Below are 18,124 nucleotides of genomic sequence, written 5' to 3' on the forward strand. Positions count from 1 at the left end.
TTGGTGTAGAACATTTATTTATTTTTCCCACAAATCACTGAAAGTTTAGGTCAGTGGGAAATAATTTTAATCAAATAATTGTACATTTTCTTCCCACATATCCTGCCTTGTATTAGGAAATGACATTGTGATCCATTTCATTACAAGTAAAATATTACAAAATATTTACAGGAAAATATTAAAAATAACTCAAACACAAAAGGCAAGATGAAATAAACTTTTTTTTTTTTTTTTTTTTTCCAGAAATCTCTACTCCAGTGCCCACAGCACACAAGAGTCAAAACAAATAAGCAACTAAGATCCCCCGATCACAAATTTCCAAAGAACTGGAGGAGGGGAAGAAACAGGGTGAAAATGGTGGTGTGAAAGGGAATGGATGTTAGCAGCACTGCTTCAATAACTGATCTATTCTGGATGAAATACCCTCTTTTATGTGCAGTAAATTCTGAACAAGTCTAAATTTTAGGATATTCCTTGAACTGAAATTAGAAAATACCCTGACAATGGAAGCAGCTCTTTCATCTAAGTTTAATAAGAGCCTCTTTCTCCATGGGCCACTGTTGTGAACAGAAGCCTGTTCTGGCATCAAAAGCTGTCACAGTAGCCCTTCCATCTCTTTCATGAAAGCCTCATAGACATCATCCTTAGTTTGTACTGAGACAGGAACAGAAGGACCAGATTTGGGTGCTGCTTTGGCAAGAGGCACAGCAGAATCATCCTCTGACTTTCTTTGGGGAGCAGCAGTAGCCCCTTTATTCTCCCGACGTACTCTCAGTGCAGTGGGCACAAATCGAGTAATCTCGGCCTTGGGATTAGTGATCTGTGGCTTGGCACTGATGGTTGCTGTGGCTTTCTTCTCAATGGTGGCTGCACTTGTATCATCCGCTTTGGGTCGCTGAATCAAGTTGGGTGGGGCACTTAAAACCCCAGGGTTTGGCAAGGGAGCTGGTGGGAACAGCCCAGGGGGGGCAGGTCCAAGGGGAGGCACCAAAGGTGGGCGCATCATGCCAGGACGAGGTGGAGGAATACCTAAATGAATAAAATAGGCAAGATGAATATTGTAAGAACTAATAAAATTTACCTACTATTAAGGACATTTAAATATTGGTTGCCAATTTTTAAATAAATGGATAACAACTTACAGTAAATAAGCTGAATTCATATTGATTGCTATTTGAAACTCAGGAATATTTTATTATAAAACAGTATTTACCTTCAGCCTATATTCCTGTACTTACAGTATTATGTTCTCTTCTTCTCTAAATAACATCCTACTTTAAAATATAAAGTGACATCAACTGGCTTCAAATTACTATCTCAAATCTCACATCCCAAGATTCTATTCCAGTTGCATAGTGCAGATATTAGTAAGGACAAGGTCAGGAGACTGATCCCCATGCATTATATTCCATACCATTTCCCCTGCACAAAAAGGTCAATAGGCAGGAAATAAAATTTTAACCCTGGTCATCAAATGCGCACGGAGGCCAAGCACGGTGGCTCACACTTGTAATCCCAGCACTTGGGGAGGCGGAGGCGGGTGGATCATTTGAGGTCAGGAGCTTGAGACCAGCCTGATGACCAACATGATGAAACCCTGTCTCTACTAAAAATACAAAATTAGCTGGGCGTGGTGGTGCACGCCTGTAATCCCAGCTACTTGGGAGGCTGAGGCAGGAGAATTGCTTGAACCCAGGAGGCAGAGGTTGCAGTGAGCTGAGATCCCGCCATTGCACTCCAGCCTGGGCAAGAAGAACGAAACTCCGTCTCAAAGAAAAAAACAATGCACATGGAGTAAGAGAATGCAACTAATCACAATCTGTCATCATTACTGGAAAAGAACTCATGTCCTATGGACAGTTCAGACATACACAATATTCATACACCAAGAACTGCAGATTTCAGTTCTTCAAATGCCACTTTTAAATGAAATATAAAGTACCACATTTTATCAAATCTAAGATCCTATTGATTACATAAACTCATAATTATTCTGTGTACCACTAAGAGAGAGAGAGGAAAAAAAGCCCCAGCTGGGGCATTTAAAAGCAGATCTTCACATGAAACTGTGACATTTCAGTGTTGTAAACTAGAAATATACCTACCACATAAAACAAGCCCACAAGAAAATCTGCATGTCTAACCTTGACATTGGGTAGAGGAAAGGGAAAAAAACACTCTCTGTAATTTTAATCTTTAAAGTTGGTACTCATGCAGATGCATCAAACGGCTTCATAACTACAACTAAAACCAAAAAATTATCAAATAGAGAATTTCATCTCATGTTCTCTGGCTACAAGTCCCTCAAGTGAACCAAGTGCAAATACCCACTGGAAGAACTCTACTTCAAGCCAGGTCAACAGCAACTTGAAAACCACCACCGACTGTAAGATGACCTCAGATTTCAGAATACTGAAATGTGACCATATGTATTAAGAGCAAATTAAATAAACAGCAGGCTAAGTTTTTATTATAGAAATTGAAAGCATCACCTGGAGGTGCAGGGGGAGGTAGCCTTGGTGGGGGTCCACGAGGAGGGGGACCAGGAGGCAGACCTGGAGGTGGACCTGGGGGAGGGCCAGGGGGTCGGCCTGGTGGTGGTCCTGGAGGTAAAAGTCGGGGTAAGGGCCCTCGGAGTCCTGGCATTCCAGGTGGTCTCAGGAATGGAGGAGCTCCTGAAAAGAGAAAAATGATAAATTAATGTCACACAAATGTACATTAAGTAATAATTATGGCTTAAAAGTAACTCAAATATGGTTTGACTTTAACCTGAAATCAGATTAACTTCAAAAAGTTAATGAAACATACATGGAAACAGAATTCATTCAATAAATATCTGAGTACAGCCGGGCATGGTGGCTCATGCCTGTAATCCCAGCACTTTGGGAGGCTGAAGTGGGTGGATCACGAGGTCAGGAGTTCAAGACCAGCCTGGCCAAGATGGTGAAACCCTGTCTCTACTAAAAATACATAAAAATTAGCCGGGCATGGTGGCGGGCGCCTGTAATCCCCGCTACTCGGCAGGCTGAGGCAGGAGAATGGCATGAACCCGGGAGGCGGAGCTTGTAGTGAGCTGAGATCGCGCCATTGCACTCCAGCCTGGGTGACAGAACGAGACTCTGTCTTAAAATAAAAAAAAAAATCTGAGCACCAGAAAAATGGTACTGGATTTGTTGTGGATCTTTTTACTTTATTTCCCAACACTGACAAAAAGCATACTCAATCACAGCTCCGCAATGCTGGAAATATACAAAGGTGATAAGAATTCTTAAATGGTTCCAGTATAAGCTGAAAATGGAATATAAAACACAATGCTTTAAGGACCCCTTGAAACTCATGAATATATAGACAAAGACCACTAAGAATGACATAAAATAGGTAACTTTGCTTTGCATCAATCAGAAAATGATTAGCTCAACTGAAGAAAACTTAGTAGGCTGACAATAGGATGAAGGACTAAAATCACAAATAGCTGAAAAGTTCTCTGTTGCTTCATTTTATAAATAATCTTTTTATACTTTCAAGCTGAACACTTAATAAACAGACTAATCACCTTCGCCTCTAAAAAAGAACCACAACTAAAAAACTATGGAGATTACACTGACATTCAACATTCCTAACCTAAGAACACAAGACATTATTAACTTTGTCTTACTCCTACCTGCTGCCGATAAGAGCTAGGTCAACTTATCACACTAAAAAGCAATACTAAAGAGAACCTCCATTACATGTTCAAGTTTCTGTCTGCTGTAATAAGAAAAACTTTGAAAACAAGAGTGCTCTGGAGAAAAACAGGTGGCTGTCAGTAGAACTATGAGTTGCAAACAATGGTTTGGGAGTGAACAAGCTTTACTTGTCCTTTGAGAATCCTTCACATCTTAAGAGAATCCCATTAGGAGGAAACAAGAAAACATGAACACTAACAACACATAGTATTTTTTGGAATGACTCCACTCTAACCTCCTTTAAACTTTATTCACATTATGTAAGTGTTTACCTGGAGGTGGACCAGGAGGAAGGCCTGTAGGTGGCCCAGGAGGCCGTAATGGTGGAGCAGGTGGTGGTCCAAGAGGTGGTGGTCCTGGCATGGGAGGTGCTTGTATCTGAGAAGGAGGAACAGACTGCGGCGGAGCCTGCTGCTGTGAAGAAGCAGTGGATGTGCCATCAGAATGGGATTCCTCTTTATGCTGCTTTTGTGATTGCTTTTCTGCTTCAGAGTCATCAGAATCATCTTCATCATCGTCCTCTGAAAATTCCTCTACTTCCCGTCCCTCCTCAGGGATTTCTTGACCTGAAAGAAATTTTAAACCCAGTAAATGGAGTTGATTCATTTTCTTACAGTTTGGAGAACAGCAATGACTGAATACACATGGTTAATAAATGTGTTCTCAAAATCAAAAACCAAATAGTCTTCTTCAATAAAATACTTAGATGTGAAAGAAATAACATTCTACTCATCTATGTTAATGCAGCATAGTGGAATGAACTCAGGCTTTAAAATCAGACAGACCAATATTTAAATGCCAGCCCAATCATTTACTTGCTGTGTAACTTTAGGCAGCCTACATAATGGTTCCAAACCTTATTTTTATAAAACAAGGACTTATTACTTACTTGAAGGTTGCTGAGATACTAAATGGAAAAATGTATGTAAAGTAATTAGCGTGAGGATACACCAAAAGGTGATTCACTACTTTTTCCCTGCCTCACCTGCCATACGAAGCATCATGGCTTGAAGAGGAGTCAGTTCCTTCATGTTCTTCTTTTTCTTCCTTGATTTTCCAGGCATATCTGCAAACCGTACACTCAGACCTAAGGGGACAAAGGAGGGAGTGGAGTAGATTGGCATCAACAAAATTCAGTAAATGTTTTCTATGTAACACTATAAAGTACTAGATATGATTGCTACCCACTACTTGGCAGAGGTGCAGGATGAGATAGCTCTATTAATGATATGAACACCCAGATAAAAACAATTTTCTAGAAAATATAAATTACTAAAGTTGGCCAAAGAAGTGATAAGCCCAGAATATACAAAACTTAAATGGTAGTTGAAGATCTACTCCTTAAAGGCTACAAATAATTTTAGGAGGAAATTCAGCCAAACATTAAATTACAGAAATCTGATAAAGAGCATAGGAAAAGATGAAATGTTACCCAACTCATGAAACTAGCCTAACCATGATACCAAAATTCATCTACTGGCCAACATAAAATATAAGCAAGTTACACATGTTTATAGCAGCACAATCTGCAATTGCAAAAATATGAAACTAATTTAAATGTCATCAACCAACCAGTGGTTAAAGAAAATGTGGTATATATCCACCATGGAATACTACTCAGCCATAAAATGGAACAAAATAATGGCCTTTACAGCAACTTAGATGAAGTTGGAGGCAATTAAGTGAAGTAATTCAGGAATGAAAAACCAAATATTGTATGCTCTCACTTATAAGTGGGAGCTAAGATACGAGGATACAAAAGCCTAAGAATGATACAACGGACTTTGGGGACTCAGTGGGGAAGGGTGGGAGGGGAGTGAGGGAAAGGAGACTACAAACTGGGTACAGTATATATACTACTTGGGTGAGGGATGCATCAAAATCTCAGAAATCACCATTAAAGAACTCATCCATGTAACCAAACACAACCTGTTCTCCAAAAACTATCAAAATTAAAATTTACAAAAAGGAAAAAAAAATAAGCAAGTTGAATCCAAATGTTCTAAAAGCCAGCAATCTAATTCACTAAAGAACTTACAAAAAACAAAAAAGTTACATCCCAACAGATACCTAAAAAATATTTATGATTTAAAAAAACCTATTAGCAAGCTAAGAATAAAAAGAACTTAATTGACAAAGGCTATCCATTAGACACTGGATAGGAATATTTTTAGTTGGTAAACATTTTAGGAGAATAGTTCCATGTGAACAGGACTTTAGTTTTGTTTACCCTGTATCCTTAGTGCCTAGAAAAAATGCCATATATAGTAAAAACTCAATAAATATTAGCTGAGTGAATATCAACTCAGAGTTGGGACGGCCATTTTCAGAACATGTGTGTTCATGAGAATATATAAGAAAAATCTGGCTGGGTTGGTGGCTCATGCCTGTATTCCCAGCACTTTGGGAGGCCGAGGTGGGCAGATCACCTGTGGTCAGGAGTTCGAAACCAGCCTGGCCAACACGGTGAAACCCTGTCTCTACTAAAAATACAAAAATTAGCTGGGTGTGGTGGCGGGTGCCTGTAATCCCAGCTACTTGGGAGACTGAGGCAGGAGAATCGCTTGAACCTAGGAGATGGAGGTTGCAGTGAGCTGAGGTTGTGCCATTGCACTCCAACCTGGGCGACAAGAGTGAGATTGTCTCAAAAAACAAAAGAAAAAAAGAAAAAAAAAATCTGTCGGCAGAATAAAAGGAAAAGAAGGCAAGAGACCACACAGACCCAGAAAAAAATGGAGCTGCCGTGGCTCTAATGGCTTTCTACTTTCCAGTACTAGTTCCTACCTAATAGTCCTCTATAATAATCTTTCATTACCAGCTCTATCATTTTTAACCAGCTTTTTTGTTTTTGCAACCACGATTCTTAAGACACAGCAGGAGAAAAATTTGTCATTATCAATATTAATATTAGTATTACATAGTATTATATAAATATTCTGTTGTAGGCCACATAAACAATGCCAAAAGAAGCTCCAAAACTGCTGAGGTTTGACAGAATTGGTGTGCATTTTCCACTGTCAATACCTATTATGATGCTTAAAATTTTCTTGACAAATGTCCCATTTGAATTTTTTAATAATCAAATAAACACACACATTATAGATAGAATATGTTTCATGATTCCACTCATGAGTGTACCTGGGTTATAATTATGATCCTGGTTCACGTAAGATACCATAAAAGGGCTTCAAAGGTACGTATTTAAACAGATTTATAAAATACAACATCAATGTTTTTCTTAATATGGCTACTCTCCTTTCTTTCCTATAACATACCCATAATAATATGTTTATGCTGTTGAATAGTTATACCTTTTACCCCAAAGTGAACTTTATTACATAGACATTTTTATTACATACAGTTTAATGTTTTTCCTCATAAACATCCACTGAGTACTTACTGTGTCAAAAACTTTCAAAATTTTAATATATAAGATGAATACAGCTATGATCCCGACTTCCAAAGATTTCAGAGTACTCTCACAGATTCATTAATAAATTAGGACCTTCAGCTTGTTTTCTCTTTATTGATCAAGACCATGAATCCTTCATCTGCACATACCTGACTTCTTTTCTTCATTGTTGTCTCTCTCACCATCATCACGGTGCACAAATTCATCCCCATCACTTTCTCCATCTGATTTGTCGGTGTCACTGTCATCAGTACTGTCATCATGCTTATCTTGATCCATGTCCTCAGGATAGCCATCATCTTCACTGGTGCTAGAAACATCATCATCATGACCTCGCTGGGCTGAAAAGTGGGAAGGGAACATGGAGTAGTATGATTGGACCCTCCACTACATGGTACCCAGAAATACAGAAAATTAAGCTATTTAACTCAGACTGTAACAACTTAATTCTTACCAAAAAAAAAATTTCCTGTATACATAGCTATTCATACAGTCTAACAAAATTTTCATTTGCCAATAATTTTAAACACTTCTTTTTGGTAATTTAAGATTTTTTTAAAAAGAGGTTCTAATTTGAAAACCCATTTCCTCCTTTAGCAACAATCATGTTTGTATACACATACACAGTCACTGATGTATACAACGACACTCTAATCTGATGACAATAAAGCTAAAAGGGAACCAGATATACAAGTCTTAAAGGATTAGTAGCAAGAGTGACGTCTCCAAGAAAAGCCTAATTTAAAACACAATAAACATTTCTATACTTATGTATGATGCTTTTACTTGAGTAGATCCTATGATTTATCTAACTGTATGTATATTAGTATGTACATGATATCCTTTCATTTACTTCCTAAGTTCTGAGGGTGGTGAACAATATGTTAAACAGGGCCAACATAAAAAATGATAGTTATAAGAGCAAAAGAACAGTCACTTCTCACCAAGTTCAGGACTATACAACATGTCTTCATCTCGCCTACGAGGGGGAAGATCTAGGGCAAAACCCACTTTACGGCCATACATCTGCACGACTTGAGGAGGAGGTGGACCAGGGGGAGGGCCAGGAGGTTTTCTGCCAGGGGGCAAACGTGGAACACCATGTCCAAGAAGAGGAAGGATAGAAACTGCCCGAGTTGGAGGTCTGTTAAAAAAAAACAAAAACAAAAAAACCCCCACAGTAATCACTTAACAGTAATATTTATTTTCTCTTCTAAACAATTTTCAAGGGATTTCTTATTTTACATTTAATCAAATGTCACACTGTTTATATCCATATTGTCTTTTATTTCCCCCTGCATTAATTTTGGCACTGGACAGTCAACTTGTGCCTTCACTAAATGCTCTCTGATTGTGACACTGCTTCCTTACCCATAGGCTGAGGTTTTCTTTAGGATAGAGGGGGGCTGGGCACCAGGAAGTGGAATGTCCTGGATCAAAATGTTGGAAGGAGCATGTGGCATATCTGGCAAAGGAATACTCTCCACTTCCACATGCTGAGCATTCTGAAACAGAGAGAACCATTCAACAGTATGATAAAAAAGTCATCTACTAACTAAACACTAAAAATAACAAGTCAGCTGTTTCGTAACTTGGACATGCTTTCCAACTAACATAAATATCACCAAAACCCCCCACAAAAATAACCTTACGTCAATACTTCCACATTGTCAAAGAACTGAAAGAAATCTTTACTTCTAAAAACGTCAGAACCCAGCTGTTTTTTTCTCCTCTTATCAGGTAATTCTTTTTGGATGATTTGAAATAGCTGTTGTCTAGAGAAACCGAACTGTTACAAGTATCTAGCCCCAGAGCTACCCTATTTAATATGCAGGGTGATAGAAAAATACATGTCAGGCTGGCGTGGTGGCTCACACCTGTAATCCGAGCATTTTGGGAGGCTGAGGCGGGTGGATCATGAGGTCAGGAGTTTGAGACCAGCCTGGCCAATATGGTGAAACTCCATCTCTAATAAAAATACAAAAATCAGCCAGTCGTGGGGGCGTGTGCCTGTAGTCCCAGCTACTCAGGAGGCTGAGGAGAATTGCTTGAACCTGGGAGGCAGAGATTGCAGTGAGCCAAGATGGTGCCACTGCACTCCAGCTTGGGCAACAGAGACTCGGTCTCAAAAACAAAAAATAAACAAAAAAAACAAAAATAATACATGTCAACTAACAAATAGTATATATCCAGTGGTGGAGGTTGGGCTCATTAGCTTGCCTATGTTGAATTTCTGCTGTGTATTAGCTTAGCTTGACTAAGCAAGGTAACCTGTGCCTTCATCTGTAAAATGGGAGACATATTACCTCCTTTACAGAAATTATAGCATTTGATTTTTTCCCATCTTTGAGGTAAAATTTACAAAATGTACAAATTCAGTAAGTTTTGACAAATGCATATACCTCATACTCCTTCCCAATCCATCTCTAATCTCATCCCCCAAGGCAACCACAGCTACATTTTTTTTTCCTACACAGATTATCTGTGACTATTCTAGAATTTCATAAAAATGAAATCATAACAATGAGATAAACTTAGCATGTTTTTGAGATTTACTCACAATTTTTCTTTTTTTATTCCATGCTGTTTTGAGTATTAGATTATTCCTTTTATTGCTGAATAGTATTCTACTGTATAAATATGCTACAGTTTAATTATCCATTATCCTGTTAGTGAACACCTAGGCTGATCCCAGTTTTTGAATTAATTTCTTCTGTTTAAATAAAGAGGATTAGATTTGCAGGTTCACACGGCAGGTATATGTTTAGTTTTAGAAGAAACTGCTATAAGGAAGAGGTTCAACATGACTAATTCTCCCATTAACTTTTTAAATCTAAGTATAGGTTGAGCATCCCTAATCTGAAAATCTGAAATGCTCCAAAATCCTTAACTTTTTGACTCCCATATGATGCCATGGTGGAAAAATCCACACCTGACCTAATGTGATGGGTCGTAGTTTTGTTTCATGCACAAAATTTATAAAATTATCTTCAGGCTATGTGTATATGAAACATAAATTTCATGCTTAGACTAGGGTCCCATCCCCAAAATATATGCAAATATACGCAAAAACAAAACAAAACATAAAAAAAACCCAACCACCCTAAATCCAAAACACTTCTGGTCCCAAGCACTTTGCATAAGGGATACTCAATCTGTATAATATTTTAGTTTATCTCTCAAAAAAAAAACAAAAACCTTGATTACCTTGACAGCATCAAAATATTGGCTAAGTTGAGCCCTCTTCTGTTCATATTCTACTTCTAGCTTTCTCAATTCTTTGTAAATATCTGGATTCTCTTTTTCATAGAGTCGTAGAATACGTTCAAAGGTTTCACGCAGCTTTTTACGCTTGTCTTTCAGTACTTTCTCATTTAATTGTGGCTGTTGCACTGGGTTAAACTCTAAGAGAAAAAGTAGATTATGGAATTAAATATAACAGGCCACTTCAATTAGGTATCAATAGGTTACATAATAAAAACCTCCATATATGCTAAAAAATTTTTAAGAGATCTAGACACTAGACGTACTCTTTTCAATTTTATTCAAAGAACTACAATATTTATTAAAATCCCCACCCTTTTTAGATGGCCACTAATTTTACCTTTCTCAGAAATGCCACCTAATTGACTTTCATCTTCATTGTAATAAAAATCAGTTTTCACTGCTCTGTGCTGAAAACCTGGTGAAGATTCTGTCAGATTTGTGTTTACCTACTACATTAGTCCTGTCAAATTTTGAGATCTTAAGCATTTTACTTGAATTCTCTGATTTTTTGCTTCCTCATCTAAAAAATGGAGACGTTAATCACTTTGTAACAAAGCTATGATGATACAATGGGATTACAAATAAAATATCCAGTGGTGTTTGACTCACCACTTAACTATAATCTTTATAACAGATCCATATTCCTGGCCTAGCTATCATACAATCCTTTCTCTCCCTAACTAATCATGTGTCAGTACGGGGCTTAACTGCAGGTCCTCTATCCCAAGAATAAGACCTCCAGGCCTGCCTGGTCAATCATATCCCCCCATCTTCCTTTTTAGTGAATGACTCAGAGATCAATTAGCACATGATCCAAACTGGGACCAGAACCTTCTCTGAGATTTTAAATGTAGATGTGAGAGAGAGCAGCTCTTAGATTTTCTTTCTGGATGTGTTATGTAGAGAGAAAACAAATCTAGAGCTGCCTGTAGCCTTGTCTCCCAATCATCACTAATTACACACATATATTACACCTTCTATCCCAAGGAGAAGTTCAGTAGTAGTAAGCTGAATGAGGCTAACAGAGATCAGACTAGACAGATGGACAGTACTGATGATGAGATTGGATTTTGAGGCTAGTTTCTCTCAGGGATTTCTCATCTTTTTTTTATGTTAAGACTTCTTAATTAAGAGAGCCAATGCATGCTTTTTTCTGCCTTAACTAGTCTGTATTGAGTTTTATAAATTGTAACTAGACCCCTGATGAATAGTATTCTCTTCACCCCTTTCCTTTTTCTTAAAAGAATAACAAGTTTATCTTCTTCCTTAAATCCTATTAACTATTATTAATCTTGGCAATTTATTCAAATCCAGAGGGTGTATTCTTACACCATACTAATCCTAGTGTGATTAGTAAAAGCGTTGAATGCCTGAGTTTTAATCTCAGCTTTGCCACTACATAGCAGTGTGACCTTGAGGAAAGCTATGTAATCTCTCTATGCCTGAGTTTTCTTACCTGTATAATACGGACAGTGCACCTACCCTAAAAAATTGTGAGGATTAGAAAACTGGTGGAAAAAAACTGGTGCGTAGGTGTATAGCAAGACAACTACTCAAGAAACCTCAGTTATTACTATTATCTCCTTTTAAAACAACACATAACATTCGGGGTCATTTAAAGAAGGATTCTCTGATTCCCCAAGGAAAGTAATTATCCCTGCTGATATTCAGACCAGAGGCAGGAAGTGGAATCAGTTACAGCTGAACTGGGAAATATCTGGGCTCCTGAAGCCTGACCCAGAACTCTTACCCAGGCTAGCTGCACAGATTCTCCCACATTATTTCAGAAAACTTTTAATAGCCTAATGCCATGACTGAATTTTTTTTTGTACCCCATTTAATGTATCATTGAGGAGTTTCCTTCCATCTCTTTTACTTACTACTCTGTTTTTGGGCAAAACATGGAACTTGTAACGATCACTTTAAAATGCTATTTTACAAAAGTGGCAAAGGGTAGAAGACAAAGCGGCAAAAACTTGACAGGTGAAAAGCACATGGAAGTTAACTAGACTATTTTATTTTTTTGCATGTTTGAAAATTTCTATTAAAAAAACAAAATATTCTACATGTTCTAATATTAAACAGAATGCATATTTGTGGGTTAGGATAACATTTCCAGTGGCAACATCAATGATTTTCAAACTGAGATGCAAAAAAAGATAACATGCAGCTATTTCATGTGATTCCAGTTATAACAAAGCAACGATACTTAAAATGCATATGAAGAGTGAATAAAATTATTCTATAAAATGTGAAAAAGGCAGAGAATCCTGGTATAGTATTTTATTATTTGTTTTTTTAAGGTATTTGATGATTTTTTCTATATCCTTACTAAACAGATAAGTATCTTTTTGGCTCTTCTGACTGGAAAAATTGGAAATTGCCTTATATTCACAGGGGCCTAATACTTAGATTTACATGGTAGTTGCCAACATTAAATAAAAGACGACAAACAAAAAACCCAAGGTTATTTCATAAACCAGATTAAGTCTTCTCCCGAAAAGCAAGCTGGCCAAACTGTGTTTCTATTATCTCATAATAACAATTAACTGAAAGCCAAATAATCGCTTCCCTCTTATTCTGGTAATATGGGGTCTCCAGTTTGCAACAGCCCTCTAGCACTCCATTTTGTCTCCCTGAAACTAACATTAAATCCAAGCATCAAATGCCATCATGCTGTTCTCTTTTACTTACGCCTATGCTGCTTCACTCATTACCTGCCTGCCTCTGTACGTGTCAGACTGTTATAGCTGCCTGTTTGTAAATTCTTACCCATTTCATCCAATTTCTCCATGTCTCGGATTATCTGTTTTGGATCCTTCATCTTTAAAACTGCAGCTCGAACCATCATGCGCTGTTTTTTGTTCTTAGAAAAATAAAAGAAGGACAGATGTCAAGAAGTCAGGCACTCAGGAGTTTTACTTCAACTTGCTTTAAGAATCTAAACAGAATAACTCCTTGGCTTCTGATCACTTGTTTCAACCACCAGAAACAGCTATGTAATTTTTTGCCTTAAAAACGTTTACACTTGTCAAAAAGATAAAGAAATGCTATTTTTAAGATGCGCTTTCTTAGTAAAGTATTTCTTTGAACTCTGTGAGATCTTCAGCAGTTACTTAAACACACACACACTTTAAAGTTCTTTTTTTTAACTCCTTATGTTCTTGAAGACCTTGGGTGATCGTTCCTGCCCCTTGTTGTAAAACCTCTGCTAGTTGAAGTACAAAGCAAAGGTTGAAGCTAAATTCTAAAATTAGATAAAGAATATTTAAAAATTTTGCAGGAGTTAATGCTAAACATGAAAACACAATTGAACATTATTTAAAATCTGTATTGCTTCAATGTATTATACTATCATACTATGCTATAAAGCACAATACTATAACGCAAATCCTTTCTTATTCTTTTGAAGTACTTTGCCACAAATTCAACAGCTAAGAGGACAATGCTAATTGGGAAAATGGATATATAAATCTAATATAACTATAAATATTATAAACCTACATATATATATTTAAGCTAATGTAATATATATAATAGCTAATCAGGAAAATGGATAAAGCTATCTAGCATCATGTTTATTTCCATCCTCATCAGCAGACTTTAAAACAGTTATGTTTTAATGAGTAACAAAAAAGAATTATTTTCAAAAGTATTTTTTAACTCACTGGGAAAAGTAGTCAAACAATGGCATTATAACCTGTAGTGAGCTTCTCTGCAAAGTTACTTCAGTTCCCAAATAAAGTTTGGCTTAGTATATCTTACAGTTTTTATAAAAAGCATAAAGTATCTTTTCTAAAAAATATTAGAAATGTTATTCTGAAACCCACTAATCCCAAATCACAAGATGAGCCAAACAATACTTAAAGTTTTATAAGATGCCTCTAAAATCATACCTTCTTTAATTCTCTCTTCCGGGCTTCCTTTCCTTTAAAAGGAGAGAGGGAGATATAAAATTTTTGAATCTTGAACATTAGCATTTCCTCCAATTTAATACAGGTAATTCTTTATTGTGGGAAGTTACAGTATGCGCTGTAAAAGAGCAGCATCTTTGGCTTCTATCCACTACATGCCAAGAGCATCCCTCTAATTATGACAACCAAAAATGTCAAGACATTTTTGCTTAATGTTTCATAAAAAACAACTATGAATCTGAAGGAAAAACATAATATAAAATGCGAAACAAGGGCTCGCAAAACTAATTTGCTCAATTCAAATATAAAAAGAAAGATTTCAGCCTATTCTACTTTGCAAGTCAATCAAATTTGAAAAATAAAATATGGGTACTAATTTCTTTGCATATTTAAAGTCTTAATGTGCCCATACAAACACTGAATATACAATTTATTCCTCCTATCACTGCTGGTCTTGTAATTAAGCCACAGAGAAAGAAATTCCCTAATATTTGCAATTTTTAACGCTCTCCTACTTCATCATTCCACACTAATCGACACTTACGGGCTTGGTCTGTGGGGTTCATAAATTTTCCACTCTTCGTGGATGATGTAGATCTCCGTCCCATGTTGACAATTTCTATGGTTTACTTGTTCATTAAAAAAAGAAAAACCTGTGAAGGTGAAGACAAAGAAATAGCTTATATCTCCTAAATTTATTTCTTCCTTTTTCTAGTCCCTACCAATCTCTGAAAAAACAATTCCTTTAATTAGAAATTCTGTGAGACTGTTCTTTCCTTAGTTTTGACTTTAATGTCCAAGAAAGATGGCATCACCTTTCTTGACCATGAAAATTTAGATCTCTATCATTGTTTAGAAATGTGATGAGTGTGAAGACCACTTTGAATATCCTCAAGTCATCAGTTTAGCTTTTTTCTTACGGATCACAGCACTGACTTTGTCAACTGATAAAAACAACTAGAAAATGCTTTAACGATATGGCACAAACCATGAACATCAGAATTCATTAGTCCTTCTTCTATAACCTCCCTTTATTAACATGTCATTGTAAAAGAAGAATAAGAAGGGAATGGGGGTAATGGATCTAGGCTCAAAACAAATACCTCACCTTTGCCTCTCTCCATGGTTTTTCTTGGCATGTATGCTGTACATTCTTAATACTTCTAAGACACTAAAAACTCATTAATTTAAGCATATTTAATTCAGATTCAGTTCTAATTCAGATATAATGCTTGACTCTCAAGAGTTCAAAACACAACTAAAAATGCAAATATTTGAAATTAGTGCTATACTGAGAGCTCTCCAAAACTTAAATATTAAGACACATATTTTTCTTACTAAGACCTGACTCCCAATATATATTTCTTAAGGTAACTAAAGGGAATACTTATTTTTGTTTGAGGAAAAAATATTTTGTAAGCTAAAACTTTTATTAACACAGTACCCTATTACATGACTTCTTCCTCTTACTCCAAAATAATGGGGCTTAATTTTTTGAAGCAGTCTTTCCAGTAATAAAGGCGGACAAATTTGCTTCCTTTTGCAAGTAGACACTTTTTAAAGATAAGGAAGGGAAGATTTTGTCAGACCAGTTTATTACAGTTAATGTCTCTTTCACCAAGCGTCCAATTGCCCCGAAAGCCAGATGTTTCAGAAAGCCAGATGTTTCATAGCTGTTCTGGTGGCAATTATTTCAAGACAGCGGTGTCAAAGGCTCTGATTTTTAGCTTCCTCATCTAAAAAATGGGGACATCAATTACTTTATAACAAAGCTATGATGATACAGTGAGATTACAAATAAAATATCCTGTGATGTTTGCCTCACTACTTAACTAAAATCTTTATAATGGATCCATATTCCTGGCCTAGCTACCATACACCCTGTCAAGTGGTTTCCTTCTAGGAAAAACTGGCGATGGGGCGGTTAGGGGGATGGGAGAGCAGCAGGGAGTAGGAGGTAGGGAAGGAGGAAAACAAGCAAAATCAGTACAAATACAAGCTCTCCCATCTTTGATTTCCTGCGTTTTTTGTGCTTTCCTTTCTCAAGTTTCCTCAGGCTCATGTTCTGAATCTCCTCCCCCACAAATGAAACACAACGGATACGAATTACAGAGAATTTCACGGAAGACACTGGAGCTTAAGTCTGCACAGATTAGTTTTTTGTCTACAAGCGGAGGCGACTGGAAAATCAAGCCAAACAACCGCTGGGGAACTCTAAACAGCCAAAGAACCTTCAACGGGATAGGATCCAGGTCCACCAAAGGAGGCAACACCAGCAACTGACGAAACCATAGCGACGGTTGATCGACCATGACTCGAGATACAAGACGTCAAACCTAAGGCTACCAATCAACGTGCATAAGAAGCGGCCCCAACCGACCCGGGCGATGCCAACCGCGTAACCACTGGTCGCCGCGCCACCCCAGGCCCAGGAATAGCCCAGTCCGCAACCGGGAGACCTCAACCGGGGAGAGGAGGAGCGGGGCAAAGGGGCTGGGTGTCCCCCAAGCCGCTGCGCGGGCTGTGGAAGGTACGAAAGAGGTGAGGAAGAATAGTAAATTAATTCAATACACTCACACTTCTGCTGTCCTCCCAGGACTACGAGAAGCGGGCGGGGGGCGATTCTCGGCCTCTTTCACTTCGTAAGGGCCTTCAACTCGGTCTCTCAGTCAACCCCGCAGCTACCGCCATCTTGAAACCTCGCGCCCCTCCGCAATCCTTACGTCATTTCCCATTCCTCTGTCCCGCCTTCTCTTAGCGCCGCTCGGCCCTGGAACCATAGAGAATACCCAAGAATTCCAGGACCAGAGTCTCTTCCGGTTCCGTACAATACTCAATTGGTTGGCTGTCGGCTAAGAGCCCGCCTCATTGCGCTCATCTAGTACAATAGGAATTAGAAGAAGATAGCTGCTATCTGAGTGGCTGACGGTCCTGCCTCTCGAGTTGGAGGCATCCTGACTTAGTTGCTGGGAGCCTAGTGCGTTGAGCCGTCTGAGAATGGTACATTCTGCAGATGAAGAAGCGTTCTGCGTTTTCTGTCTCTTGGAATTACGTTAGTTTTTGGATTTTTATGTTTCTTATGACCCAAGCAGGTGCGATCCTTTAGGTGTGTCTCCGTGTGTAAACGAATACCCAGATAACATTTGCCACTGAGTTTAATCCGCTTTGTAAGCGTCAGGTTATCCCATGTGGGCGCCTGGTACGTGTAGAGATTTAATAGCGGAACAGAACGTTTGTAGACCACCTGAACAAATAAATCAGCACCCGTATTAGAGTCGCAGATTGCTTATATGGGCGGTGATTTATTATTTGTTAGTAGTGTTTTGAAGAAGAAATACGGGGATACATATGCAGTCGGTTTTAAGTTATATGAGTGGCAAGGCTGATATATATTGGCTCTATTCCCGACTGGTCTTTTCACCAGCCAAAAGTCCTCTATGATGTCACGCTACGTACGGGATTCTTCACTTAACTCTAGCCTTCGCCCTTTGCCTACCTTCTATCCCCTCTTTCCCTGAGTCAGCCCCCACTTATTTCCCTTAAAGGTAAGTTTAAACACTTAAAAAACTATCTTAGAGGATACGCTTGGTTATTTCTAATCTTAACCTGACTGTCCCTTGTAGGAAGGCTATTCATATCACCAGTTATAAATATTTCAAAATATTGATGGAGATACATATTAATTTTTAGCAGAATCTTTAAACTGCCCTTGAAAGTATAAGATCGGTCCTATACCTAAACTTACCTTTGTGTTAGGAAATTCTTGATTTGATTTTAGACTGAATTTGAGTGTCAGAAAGCAATGA

General features: G+C 37.9%; 2 protein-coding genes across 5 annotated transcripts in view; one reads left to right on the forward strand and one right to left on the reverse strand.

Moving 5' to 3' along the window:
- Positions 1 to 17,744, reverse strand: WBP11 (WW domain binding protein 11). The gene is made up of 12 exons (XM_054444574.1): positions 16,896 to 17,744; positions 14,863 to 14,971; positions 14,301 to 14,332; positions 13,177 to 13,270; positions 10,345 to 10,541; positions 8,509 to 8,642; positions 8,082 to 8,281; positions 7,287 to 7,478; positions 4,711 to 4,812; positions 3,998 to 4,291; positions 2,493 to 2,675; positions 1 to 1,029 (listed from the first exon to the last, which is right to left on the reverse strand). Exons 2-12 carry the CDS (start codon positions 14,924 to 14,926, stop codon positions 596 to 598), a joined length of 1,926 nt encoding a protein of 641 aa, XP_054300549.1. The 5' UTR covers positions 14,927 to 14,971; positions 16,896 to 17,744; the 3' UTR covers positions 1 to 595.
- The window catches only part of C10H12orf60 (chromosome 10 C12orf60 homolog), a 24,296-nt gene continuing 21,207 nt past the window's right edge, over positions 15,036 to 18,124 (forward strand). Inside the window, exon 1 of one of the 4 annotated variants that reach the window (XM_054444581.2) lies at positions 15,036 to 16,859. Coding sequence is in view for 1 of the 4 variants with exons in the window: in XM_054444580.2 (XP_054300555.1) it covers positions 17,332 to 17,370 (39 nt within the window). In the remaining 3 variants the exon portion in view is untranslated. Of the gene's footprint in view, positions 16,860 to 17,074; positions 17,371 to 17,424; positions 17,864 to 18,124 lie in introns of those variants that run through there. The other 3 variants (XM_054444583.2, XM_054444580.2, XM_054444582.2) reach the window with 3 other exon arrangements.

The sequence above is a fragment of the Pongo pygmaeus genome, chromosome 10, assembly GCF_028885625.2.
Source record: "Pongo pygmaeus isolate AG05252 chromosome 10, NHGRI_mPonPyg2-v2.0_pri, whole genome shotgun sequence".
In the NCBI taxonomy this organism is placed as follows: Eukaryota; Metazoa; Chordata; class Mammalia; order Primates; family Hominidae; genus Pongo; species Pongo pygmaeus.

Bases quoted from the DNA above. Each gene is read 5' to 3' on its own strand.
- WBP11 (XM_054444574.1), bottom strand. From the start codon at position 14,926: ATGGGACGGAGATCTACATCATCCACGAAGAGTGGAAAATTTATGAAC. The intron at 8,282-8,508 runs GTAAGGAAGCAG...TTTTTTTAACAG, and splicing joins AAGAAAACCTCAGCCTATGG to ACCTCCAACTCGGGCAGTTT. The intron at 4,813-7,286 runs GTATGTGCAGAT...TTGTCCCCTTAG, and splicing joins CAATGAAGAAAAGAAGTCAG to GTCTGAGTGTACGGTTTGCA.